Below are 13,213 nucleotides of genomic sequence, written 5' to 3'. Positions count from 1 at the left end.
TTTTTTTATTGAAAAGGGAGTGAGGTGAGATATAAGTAATTTTTATCTTTTTCTCTTACAAATGTACAAGAAACCTATCTTTCTACCTATCTAATGCAACCTTTGCCTGGAGAATCTCTCCTGTAAAAGTAGAAGAATGATCATAACAATGCGGGTTCATCTTCTCTCTGTTTCATTGAATTCTTTCAAAGCAAGGGAAAGAAATACCGGTGAAGTTTCAAAATGCTCATATGGTTTCGGTGGCTTTTGAGTGCCCTCTTTCCTTCCTATTGAAGATGCATCTTAATCATTTACAGTAGTCTCCTGAGGTTTAATTTAGTGCTGATTGCCAAGTACTTTTTAATTCTAGAATGGACTCGCTTATTACTCACTTTTCGCTTTGATTTGTTATGATTATTGCCCTGCAAGTAAGTAATCATGAAGATAACTTAGTTTCTATAGATGAGAAAATTCAGTGTTCTGAAACATGTAGGAGAGCATGTAGGAAGGCATTGTTCAAGTCTGATCTAGAATTTGGGACTTTATGGCTGCCATTTCTTTATTCAGACTATAAAATCTAAATCAGTCAGTAAAGAATATCTTCATGGCAGTTTGAACAAAGCTTTACCAAAGAGATGAAAATTGAAAAGAGCTTTCTACAGGTGAAATTGCTTTTCTAGAGTTAAAATGTAGGATTTTGTCCCCTCACTAATAGATTTTCTTTCCAATTTCAATTGATTTTTGTTGTTTATTTAGTTCATCTAACTGTCTCTTGCTAAAGGTAAATTAAGAACTACTGAAAAAGAAGATTTTGTACCTCCTGTCTATTTCTATAAAATAGTTGAGGAATGACATTTTCTTTTATAAACCTCAGCTCCCAGCAGAGCCTGTCAGGTAATTTCCTACTTTAAAGGCCACATTGTTCATGTGGAATAACTTTCCACATAGTGAAGATTTTAAAAACTTTTCTTGCCTACAGATATGTATAACTCACAGCCTAGGATCTGCTTTGTAGATTAATATAAACTTCAAGGAGTCTGTTTACAAGTATCTCTCTCAAAAAACGATCAGCCTATAACATGTAGTATTATCACCAGACAAGTGCCAGCCCCTGTAAATAGTTACTCCTCTTGCTTGGGTGATAAAGTTAAGTACTTTCATGAGGAAAATAAGACATTTAGTAGATGCAGTTCTACAGATATTTCCTTTAATTCCTCACATTATCTTTGTAATTATATTGGTGTTCATATATTTCAAAAATAACATCAACTAAATGTTTAATGACAGTGGTTTGCTTCTCATCCAATGAAGAAAGATGGCAGTCTATTTAAAGGTATCCCACTTGCTGTGTTGCTTGTGATTCCATTTCAAAAATGAGCTTTTTTAGACTTGACTTTTAAAAAATGTCAGCTACACTATTTTTAGAAAATAATTTGGAAGAGTGATACGTGCGTTGGAAGTTTTTTGTGACATCAAAACGAATAGCCCTGGTAAAGGCAAAGTACGACCAAAAGGTAGTGGCAGCTTTCTGCTGGATTGAATTTTACATGCAATGTTACTTCTGAGGCCTACCTCCAGAAATCAATTTTGCTGCAGTTAGACTATTCCTCTAGATCAAACATTTGTCACAGTTCAGTATCCATCCATCTCCTGCCTCTTTGGCCTTGTGAAGGTAACAAATGGAATTCTGTTTGGCTGCATCTGGAAAAGATGAGCAGCGATTTGGGTTCTTTCATATCTGTAAGAAGAAGCTGAGCACTGGAATAATTGACCTGTCAAGAAGCAGGCAAGGTGTTCTCCACAAGCCAGCAGCAAGGGAAATGAGAAAACGGTTTTAAAAATGTTATTTTTCAATGTGGTCTATTTAATAACTGCAGCAGTGTCAGACAAGTGGCTTAATTTATATCATGGTGCCAGCTTACAGAGTGATATTATCAGAGAGAGGAAGCAGAACTGTTATATACATATATGTGTATACACATAAGAAAATGAGCTAAATAAAATATTTCATTTTATAATTTTCACGGGTTTTTTCACACTTGCTCTAAAGATAGATGATTTTTTTTTTTTCAATTACATCCACTGTTTTAAATCTCTTTTGGAGTAACTTTGTGGAGTAATATTTGTTTTGCATATTGTCACCACAAAAATATGACAGTTGGTAATGGAAGTCTCCTTAGTTTTTATAAGATACTGTCTGTCAATTCCTTCTTCCTTAGTGCAGTTCTTAAAATGATACTTTCAGCTGCATTCATCAGCTGCAATTTTAATTTTGCTTCAAACTTAACATATAGCCTCAAAAAAAACCCCCTGACTCACACTGGTAGAATATTAACTAGAATATTCATGCAGTTTAAATGCAAAGACAAATGAATACAGTATGTTTTTCTTTAAATATTAGAGTATGGTATTCATTTTACATTTCTTCAGCATTTGTTCTCTCTCTCTCTGTTTTCAGAGGTATGTGTATATAAGAAATTATATTTCTGAATGCCCTTTGTGTTTGAGGATGAAAGTAAATACATTACAGCAAGTTGTTGCATTGTACTTAAACAAAAACTAGTTATACAGTGTTAAGCTTTACCATTATTATGATTATTATTTTGTTGTAAAATGTTACTCTAATTAATATCGCACACATACATTTATTCATGGTTTTGTTGTTATTCAATAACTTGGACTTCTAAAATGCTAATTTTTTACTGTGTGGCAAATTATTTCACTTGCCATAAAATACACAATGCAACTATTAACTTCACCAAATTTATGCTTTGCACGATTGCAAGGAGTAGCCCAAGGCCACGTTTCCGTGCTTCACTTGATCTGGCTAAGAGTCAAATTGTCCACAATACAGCACCATTTCTCCCCTCCAGTACACCGTGTCTCTGCATCATTCAAGGTCACAAGGACTCTACCAAGCACTGTTTGCTTTGCAGCTGAACCATCATCTGAAAATGTAGTTGTCAAAAGGTGCAGCCTCACAAGACAGCAATATACATGTCATTTTTCCTCTAAAGTATTTGTTTCTGATGTAATCTTGTATGGTCCCTTGTGTCCACCTCTGATGCCCTCATTTTGAGGTGTGTGGTTCCTGCAACAGGCAACTCCAACTCTTCAGGGTTATCAGGGTAAGGATTTGAGCTCAGCTCCTTCAGCTTGTGCCCGGTCAAGTGCTGAGGAGCATCCAAAGTAGGAGCATAGCCAGTCTCAAAGAGGCCATGGGGAATAAGGAAATCTGACATGACTGAGGAGACTTGAATACTCCTGATATCTGTGGCTGTGTTTAGTTGTGTTAAACCTGCCAGACTTTAATATGAAGATGCCAGTGGCTCTTTGCTTTTCCAAGAAGCATGGTCCAAGGATGTTCACGCAGTCACGAATATCTGTTAAAGGGAAGACTAGAGTCCTCTTGCCATAGAGCTTAGCAGTGAAGGAGTCCTCTCTGGATAGGAATACTTTAGACCAGGGGACTGGAGTCAGGGAGCCATGACACACAACATGAGATGCCCAAAACCAGAGGGCTATCTAGATTTGAAATTGGGGCAGGGGGGAGTGATAAATATTTTAGGTTCTGGTACAGGGTCTACAATAAGTCTTCAAAATAAGCTTCCATATTTCATATTAAATGTTTTAAGATCACATTAAAGACGATGACAAATATGTGGAAGAAAAATTCCATAAGGAGTTATTAAACACCAAGACATCACCGTAGAACAGAAAGTGTGTGAGGAACAGGAAAATTGTCCTGGAGGGGTATCACTATGAACTTGCTTTATTAGTTCACACTTTCCTAGCCCCTTTCTATTAGTTTTGTTGAAGACTGGATAGATGGACTAGCATAAATGGACTAGATGGATCCTAGGACCAGTTCAGTGCAGCTGTTATCAATATTTTTTTTTTCCCCAGGGACTATACCTTAATATAATATACTCGACTTCGGTGACTTAGCTTGCCACTGCGGTGGAGTTTCCACCCTTCCCGAAAATTAAGGGAAGAGGGGTGGGGGGTGTACGAGAGGTTTTAAGTGGCTGAGGAGGGACATCTGCCACAGCCCTCTGCCGTGGCAGCTATAGCTATGGTGGGAGAGCCCCCGCGTGGAGATGCAGCAGATGCTCACAGAGGGGACTTGTCCGTAGCAAAGCTGCTGCACCACTTCCCAAACAACATGTCCTGAGCCAACAAAAGCACCCTGCTGCTGGTATAGCTGCAAGAGGAGCTTTGCCAGCATAGCTCTGATCACTAACAGCTATGATTTTTTTTTTTTTCACACTTCTAGTCAACGTAGCAGGGCTGGCAAGCAATTGTCTTGTAGATATGGCCTTGATATGCAGTAACCAGCCAAACAGCTGTGAATGGTTGAACTGAACAGGACACTGAAGAGAAAACAATTTGCCTAGGGAAAAGGGGACATAAGTATATATCTGACCTAATTTAGCACTTCCCCTATTCACTGGCATTTGATGTAAAGCCCTGAACAGTTTAACCCTTTTCCACCTAGGAGTTGCAAGGTTTTATGTTTAAACCTGTTAATGTCTTCCTGGAGAGCAAATAGGAAACCAAAAACCATCTGCTGCTCACATTTTTATTAGACCATGTCAGGAAAGAAGAATCAAAACACTTTCCAGACCAGGTGAAGCAGCCTCACATTATGACTTAGTTGATATATCCATAGCTATCCATGCGTATTATGGAAAACAAATGCGACCGTGAGAATAATTCCAATGCAAACTTAAGAAATGCTAAATATAAATAAATGAGGAGCGATTTGTATTGATTCTCCATTGCCACAAATTCCACATTGTCATTCAGCTCTATGCTTCTCTTCAGAAAGGCATTTTTCAAAATTGTCAGTGCCTAACAAAATGTGCATACCTAGGCCTGCAGGGAGTGTGAACTTTGTATGCTGTCTGCTTGTTCTTACCCTGTTTCAGCAAAATTCGTGCTCTAGCAAATGGATTAATGTCTTGCTTCTGTTTGTTCCCTCTGCTTGGTGTAGCTCCAAGTGCCCCTCCTCAGTCTGTTACTGTCCTGACAGTTGGAAACCACAACAGCACAAGCATCAGCATCTCCTGGGATCCTCCCCCTCCAGACCACCAAAATGGAGTCATCCAGGAGTATAAGGTAGAAACGATGTCTAATGGGAGGGTTGTGTGTTTAAAGAAACAGCCTGCTGAATTACAGAATAGCACTGTTTATGGATTTAGATTCTGACAGCAGTTACAGCTGCCCATATAATTATATGGAGAAAGATGACTGACTACTTAAGGATTTTTTTTTTTTTTAAGCAGTACTACTGTTATATTAAAAGCAAAAATACCATGAGCTAGATCTGAAAGAGAGTTACAATTGCCAGCTAGTTTACAGTGCCTCTCTGTCTTGCTTTTCCCTGCTGTGGAAAGAGAAGAAGGGGGTTTTCTGTTAAGGGCTTCTGCACTCTCAAGACAGGCAGTGAAGTCCCTGTCTTAGAGTGCCTTCAATCTGGCAGAAAAGCTGGCAGGAAAGATACCTCATCTTTCCCCTGCAAAAATGCTAATCCTAACACTTCAAGGTCAAAGTCAAGGACTGTGGCTCTGGAAGAATACAAGACTTCTTCAGAGCACTATCTCTGTCGAGATTCACAATTTAAAGTGCTATGTTGTTTGCTCCAAGGAACAGGTTGAACACCACTACTATAACCAGAGTTTGTTATATGGGAGTTGCCTGCATTGGTTGTATTTTCTCCTTTGTTGCTATGATAGCTGAAAGTATCCACTCCTTATATATCATTTAAATTTTTTTGTAGTCTATAATTCCCCACTAAGCTCACTTCTGCACAAGTATATTTTCACAACATGGAGAAAGTGTAGGGTGTTTTTAGGGTGGAGGAGTATGGAGAAAATGATCAGGCAAGGTTCAGCATTGTCACAGGAACACACTGTTTGTTAAATAACTTTGCTGTGGCTGGTTTGTATACCTAGAATGGAATTTTTAATTGAAATAGAACAGGGCAGTTTTCTTAACAGTCCCACAAAGCGTGGAAGTGGTGGATGCAGCTTATTTCACACAAAAAGATGTAATTTTTTTTTCCTGCTGCATCTTGAAGGAATACAGCATCAAGAAGGGAGAAGGTGTTTGACTTTTAAATCAACTAATGGTTCAACCTCTTCCAGTTTATCTCTTGGTCAGAGGGATGCAGTAAATGCTCACAATATTTATGTTTAGCATAGCACTTCTTTTGTTTTGCTTTTAGTCAATATCAAGATTTATTAATCCCAGTATATTATTGATCTCATTTTCATATCAATTAATAATTATCTTTTGTCTTAATTAATCTTGATACTGACTCCAGTATAAGTCAATATTAACCATTAAGGGCTTATAGGCAAATAAGTAAAGCACACTCCTAAACCACAAAATGTCTAGATATGAAACAAAGTGGGCTGATGGTTAATAAAAGCTATGTTCCAGGTGAGTGCTCAGACATCTAGACTGTTTATAAAAACAGTGGAGTCACTACCTATTCCATCCCTTCAGTGTTAGATTAGGTGGCCTCCTGGTTAGCGGGCTGGCTACAGTGAATATAACGCAAAGAGTCTAATACTTTCTTGAGTATAAAATGACTGCTGAGGTTTCACAGTACATTTTCTAACAAATTGAATTGCATTTCAAGGATCAGATTCCCTATAAACTGATTTATGAATTAAATGCCTTTAATTAGGGATATCTTATAGCTGCTGTAACCTAAGACCGGCACAGACAAGGAGTGAAAGAATGAATGTAATAGTTTCTCACCATAATGCCTTCTGGTCTGCAAATAAGATCTACTTGAGCTTAGGAGAACAAGGGTTTCTTTTGCCCTCCAAATCTTCTTCAGTGTTTCACAGAAAAAAGATAAGGTGTGATAAAACACTGAGCAGGGTCAAAAATAAGGAAAATAAGGGTAAAGAGAGCATTGCTCTTGCTTAGATGCATCAGTTGGTTGCTTGTAGTGGTTCCACCAATAGCGCTTTCTTCTGCTATTATAATTATGTAGTGTACATGTGATATCTTTATGCATTGTTTATCTTGAGTGGTAGTAAATGCTTTCTTTAAATAATACAGTAGTATATGCAGATAACATTAACTGAAGAATTCCTAAAAGGTCTTAGTTTTGAAACTTCTTGGAAAAGCCTATGTAAAAATGCAAGAGAGAGACATAACACTGAAATCATAGACCGTTCTCATCACAAAATGACAATTGAGATTATAAGGTGGTTTTTCTCTTTAATCAGAGTGTAAATGAGTCAGGAACTGATATCTGGATTCCTGAACAATGTAAGTAATCACGAAAGCAGCAGTAAAAAGTGGGTTTGTACTTATCCCATTTCAGAATTTTCACATATCCCTGTTGTGCAATGAAAGGAAGTTGAAAAGGATTTTGAACTGTGTTTCTTCTTTAGTACTTTAAGAAGTGTTTCGACCTGTGTTTGTATTTTTTGGTGTCCTTTTGCTATTCAGTGGGAAATTAAGAATGAAAAAAATGTGGGGCTTTTTAGGAAACGTTTGGTGGTAATCATATTACTGAACAAGATTTCAATTAATGTATAATGCCTCTTTTTCACTTGGATGATTCTGGTCTGTGCTTCTAAGAAGTGTAACCACAGAATTGCACTCCATGGAGAGCCAGAGTCCCAAGAGGTATTTGCAAGCAGTCTTTGCAGCTGGCTTGGTCCTATGCTAATCTGGGATAGCTTGCTGAACTAAATCATCCCAATTCCAGCTACTCCTGGACAGCAACATTGTTAAGAAATCCAAAATAAGTGTTTATCATTCAGTACCTTGATATGTCATATCTATGTGCAATTGTGTATCAGTATGAAGAATTTCTTATTTTTTAACACATCAACTTTTGTCCCAGATCTGGTGCCTAGGTAATGAGACTCGATTTCATATCAACAAAACAGTAGATGCAGCCATTCGGTCTGTAGTAATAGGTGGCCTATATCCAGGTATTCAGTACCGCGTGGAAGTTGCTGCAAGCACCAGTGCAGGTGTGGGAGTAAAAAGTGAGCCACAACCCATAATAATTGGTAAGTGATTGTTCTGTTGTTTTGTTTTGCCTGTTTCAACTTTCAGAAATGCTTTCATAAATCACTTCTGGAAGCATAAAAATCCATGGAGCAAAAGACGATTTGAATAGAGCTAGTTAGTTAGCTTTTAACATCCCGCTGCCTGCTGGCATTGTGTCTTCTCTTCGTGCAGAGTTCTCACAGCCAGTGGAGGGAAATATGTTCCTGAGACATATGAGAAAATGCAGATTATCTAGTGAAATTGATTTAATATTTTTTTTATGAATTTACCACTTCTGCAGGTTGATGGATTTATGGAATTAACAGCTTGAGCTCCCTTTTCCTTCTGTTCAGATGACTGTAATATTGCCTTATTTGGACCATTGGTGCCTAAGGCACTATTTACAGTTGGTTTTCTGAACATTTGAAGTCAGTGTTTCTCAGGTAGCCCAAGCAGATGAGCTTTCTCTGTCAAAGAATAAGTTGCCTCTAGTCCAAATAGAGAGCAAAGGTAGTATTTTCATCCCTGCCTTTGAAATGAATGTTTCTTAGTAGTGGTTTCCACGATGAATTAATTTCGTGACCTGAGGGAAACACAGATTCTGTTTCTTCTGAAATACTTCTCAAATAAAAAATATAAAGGCAGGAGCAATATGGGGTTGGTAAGAATAGGAGAAGTAACCATATTTAGCAAAACTGAATTGAGCTGTGCAGAGCAACACCTCTTTTGAGTGCATAATACATGAATTTTGTTGCTTTTATCTGTATCTAATTTAGTTATTACTTAAATGTCCTTTTGTTTGTTTGTGGGTCTTTTGTTGTTATTAAATATTTTCTTTCTAGAAAATGTTGTCAACACAATGTCCCAAACATGGACTACTCTGTTATGTGTAGACCTTCAGAAAAGGCTGTCCCCTAAGCACTGCCTAAATGCTTAATGATATTCAGGTTCCCTCCCTATGCATCGAAACAGAAATTGGAGTACGTCAGCTTTGAATATATTGTCACTGAAGAAGGAAATATGAGTGGAGGTGAAGTTAGCACTGGTTTTAGAAAAAGGCAGCCACAGAAACACCAAAGAGGGGGAAAAAGTTTTCTAGAACTGAAAGCAAGAAATTGATTTTTGAAAATGCAAGAAACCTGTCATCTAATAGGCCTGAATTTTGGACCCCTGTGTAAATAACTGATGTTGTGAGACTAGTCTGTCATTGCATTCTCTTTGAGCAGGTCTTCTGTTTTGCATTTCACAAGAGAGTCCATCTAGCTAGGCATTAAGCACACTGGGCTTGTTCCAGCAAAACACTTAAGTGTGTTGCATTTTAAACACGTGCATAGCCTTGTGTCACTTAATGTGTTGTGAGTTAAACTTGCACCAAAGTGCTTTGCTGGATGATTCCCAGAATGCTCAACCCTGCATCTGGTTACAGCCCTCTATCCTGTTTTTTTCCTTACAAAAAATTACTCATATAATCAAGAGTTAAACGTGGAGAGATCTGTATCGCTGCAGGAAGGAGGAAAGGGATGTTTGGAAGCAAATAAAGTACAAAAGAAAGAAAAAAGTTATTTCACATTTACCGACTTAACTTTGCTTTGTTACACTTAGTGGTATTTATTTGTTCCTTAAATGATCCCAGAATGTCTGCTTCAAAAAGTCTGTCTGGTGGCATCTTTGTACATTTGAGAGTCCTCTGCATGAAAAGTAAAGAAAAGTCATTTCTGTTAGGGTTGTGTTTCTGTTCTCATTTCTGTTTTCCCTTTTGGGAGCCCAAAGCTGGATGTGATTATTACTTGTATAGTCTATATCTCCATTTTCTTTAAGTCCCATCTTTCTGTTGCTTAAAAATTGCTGGCAGTTATTTCTCAGACTCTAAATTTGCTTGATAAAGGTAACAGTGTTTAAGTGATACCATTTCTGGAAAATTTGAGTTGGTACCACTTGATGTTTGACTAAGAATCAAGAACATAAAATAAGAAAATGAATTTTTTAGGTAAATTAAAAAAAAAATTACATGGACTGAAAATGAGCTAATGAATAAACCTCAAAACATCATCACAAATGGGAAAACATTATTGAGTGACTCTATTATAATGGAGTCCTATATGGCCTGGTGTTTAACTGTACTATTTAACAGCTTGTAAACAGAATGAACAATTGCAAAAATGCTGAATTATGGAGAGAGCAGGTCAGTGAAGAGTTCAGCCATGTTGCTAAATAGTATGACTTTCATCGTCATGAAATATAGAGTCCAGTGTATAAAAAGGAGGATGTTATTCTTAAATACAGGCTATGTTCTTCTAAGAAGAAGTTTTTTTCTTAAAATAACTGATTTTCATGGTGGATAATCAACTCCTGACTTCCCAGACCAATTCTAGATAACAGACCTGTGACAATCCAGAAATTAAAACCAGGAGAATATGGAACAGTAGGAAGTATATTATTTCTTTAGTTAGAAGTTGTGTCAGTATTACACAAATCCTGTGCCCATACTTCAAGCAGGACATTGAAAAATTTTATGGAAGACTTCAAGAAAATCAAGAAAAAATTTTTACAATCACTATTGATATGCTAAAAAATTTCACTTGGAAAACGAGAAATAAAATTGGAGATAACAGCAATGTTGATTAATGGGATAGCTATTATTTCTCTTCATCAGTTGGCCTGTTCACTCTTACATTCCATCATTGGCATAATAATATGAGGAACAGCTGCAAACTTTCACAGTAATAGGTACAATCGAATCTGATGTGTCTAATTAATTTTTGGTCCGACAAATTAGTTTTGTTCTTCATTACTCTCCAATGGGAGGAAGACATTATATTTCATTATGTTTTTGTCTTCAGGAACAATGGAGCGTTACAGGTCACACACTTCCCTTGTCTATGTTCTAATTAGTTGAACTGACAGCATTGTTACAGAAACACCTGCAGTATATGGAATAATACACTGGTACCTTGGATGACATATTTATTACTTATGCTTAAATATTATATAAAGAAATACAAAATTAATTCCATTTGTTTCCCCAAACCCCAACAATTATATTAATTTTATCAAACAGCAGTGAATAACATTCATCTGTATCCACTTATTTTTCAGTCGTCAAATTCACAAAGCATATGTTATTTTGACATTTAAATGAATGATTACTTTTGCAGTTGTAATTGCTGGGCACCAAAGGGTAAGAACAAACAGCCAGACTGCAAACTTTAGAAGGCAATTTGGAGACAGATTGCACCTTCCTGCAGAAGAAAGGGAGAGCGTGAAGTCCACTGAAAGCTCTCCCTGGGCTCTCTGCAGTTTGCTCTCATATCCTCCATTCTCAAAAGACTGGTTTCTGACTTAGAAAAGAAAACCCAATCTTCAGACCTTTTGGAGGCTTTAGCAGGAAGCAGTTGTTCTTTTTTTGAGTCCAGGACTGTCCATACCCGAAGCCCGTGTCTCTGAAGCGCGTCCCTGCCCACTCTTCTCCATGGCAGCACGGCTGCCTCTGAAGCAGCGCTGACATTACCTGTTTCCTCACCGTCCTGCTGCTTTTACCTCTTCTCCAAAGGGCCCAGAAATTAACTGAAAGTTAATGGCAATTAGAGCAACATCAACTCCCATGCTGATTTCTACTACAAAATCAATTGTGTGCCTGGAAGAGCATGCCGTAGAGTGCCTCTTTCTATTAGTTTTACTCTCAGCACTTCCTCTTTCAGCACTGGGGTGCACCTATGGATTGGTTCCATAGGCAGAAAAAAGGGGAAAATCCGATAAAGGAGCTGCTGCTGCTTCCCTACTTTTCCCTGTCACAGGTGCTCACTGAGTTTTATTCACTGCAGCAGGACAGGAAACCATCAGGCCTTTGGCAGCAGCAAGAGAAAATAGGAAGGTATGGGAAAGGACAACTGCAGCTACCAGGCCCTGGCTCTTGTAAAGCTTACCAGCATGGCCAGTATAGACTGGTACATGATACCAGCCAGTACTGGTGTACTGCCTTGCTATACATTAGCCGGAGTACTCTGTCAGCATCCTTCTGTGGGACCTATTTTGTTTGCGGGAAGCCTATTTTGTTTCTTGCATAGAACTACTGAAAGCAAGCCAAGATCTAGCACAATTTCAGCAGTGTGTTTGCAAAAGCAGACGGTCATCGTTACTAAATATTGACATGGTGCTGAAAGAGAGAAAGCTTAATAAAATCACCGAGATCATTAACAGCGTGATAGCAATATAATGCAGTGCATCACATTTCTTCCTGAGTAACTCAGCCCAGCTCTGAACACAACTCGGGGCCTGTGGCTGTGTCTTGGCGGGGGCAGCGCTGGGGCAGAGCTGGTCCCCAGGCAGGGGGGCAGGCTGGGGCCGATGGGCCCTCTGGGAGGGGTCCTCAGTCACCACGTGGCCGGTGTCAGCTCTGGGTCTCCTGCAAAGAGGTGTCGATGGAAATAAAACTGGAAGTGTCAGACTTCTCGCATCTGCTTTAGCCAGCGACCTTGTTTGTTTACTTTAGGCTGAAGCCAGTGTGGTGACACAGGGGCTGTTCTGTTGAAAGAAGTGAGCGGTAAATTTAACCATTGCTGAATTATAGAAGAGGAATATGTATGTTTTCACAGCGAGGCATAATGCTACAATACTTTTAATAATTTCCTCTGAATGACCATTTCAGTGTTTTATTGCCATATTCTACTACCTTTATGTTTGCGCAATAGACGTTCATAATTGAGAATCATAGTATTTGCATCTTTTTTGTCTCAGTAGAGTAGCTACTCTTGCAGCTCTTTCAGCATACATACAAGCATCAGATAATACTGCATAAACATTTCAAGGATTGAGCTATATAAATGCTTTTACTGGAAATGATGGATAATTCTTTCACCAGTTTCAAAACTGCAGATGTGGGCAGTTTATATCAAATATACATATAATCAATATTCATTTTTTTTTGCGGAAAATATGTTCCACATTTTCTAATTTTAAAACTAACCATTTTTGACAAGGGAAGGTTTGAAGTAGAAAACTGCTGTCCCTAGAACTACATGCTTTACCATTTCCTGAATTTCCATTGACATTTTCCATGAGCATTTGTTTTCAAGCCAGACACCAGTTCCCTTTTAGATAAAGAGAGGTGAAAAAGCCAGTGGGAGCATCTACTGAAATTTAGTTTTCTAATGTAATAAACACAATTTAAGATCCTATATGGTAATTTTTGATGCATCTCACCTAAATT

General features: G+C 38.0%; 1 protein-coding gene across 9 annotated transcripts in view; it reads left to right on the top strand.

The window, feature by feature from the left end:
- The window catches only part of ROBO2 (roundabout guidance receptor 2), a 474,209-nt gene that overhangs the window by 393,782 nt on the left and 67,214 nt on the right, over nt 1-13,213 (top strand). For all 9 annotated transcript variants that reach the window (XM_074813504.1, XM_074813479.1, XM_074813487.1 and 6 more), the window contains exons 15-16: nt 4,976-5,100; nt 7,856-8,027. In XM_074813504.1, coding sequence (XP_074669605.1) covers nt 4,976-5,100; nt 7,856-8,027 — 297 coding nt within the window. The remainder of the gene's footprint in view (nt 1-4,975; nt 5,101-7,855; nt 8,028-13,213) is intronic.

Source organism: Strix aluco, chromosome 2 (assembly GCF_031877795.1).
Source record: "Strix aluco isolate bStrAlu1 chromosome 2, bStrAlu1.hap1, whole genome shotgun sequence".
Classification (NCBI taxonomy): domain Eukaryota; kingdom Metazoa; phylum Chordata; class Aves; order Strigiformes; family Strigidae; genus Strix; species Strix aluco.
This window is presented reverse-complemented; position numbering and strand designations above follow the sequence as displayed.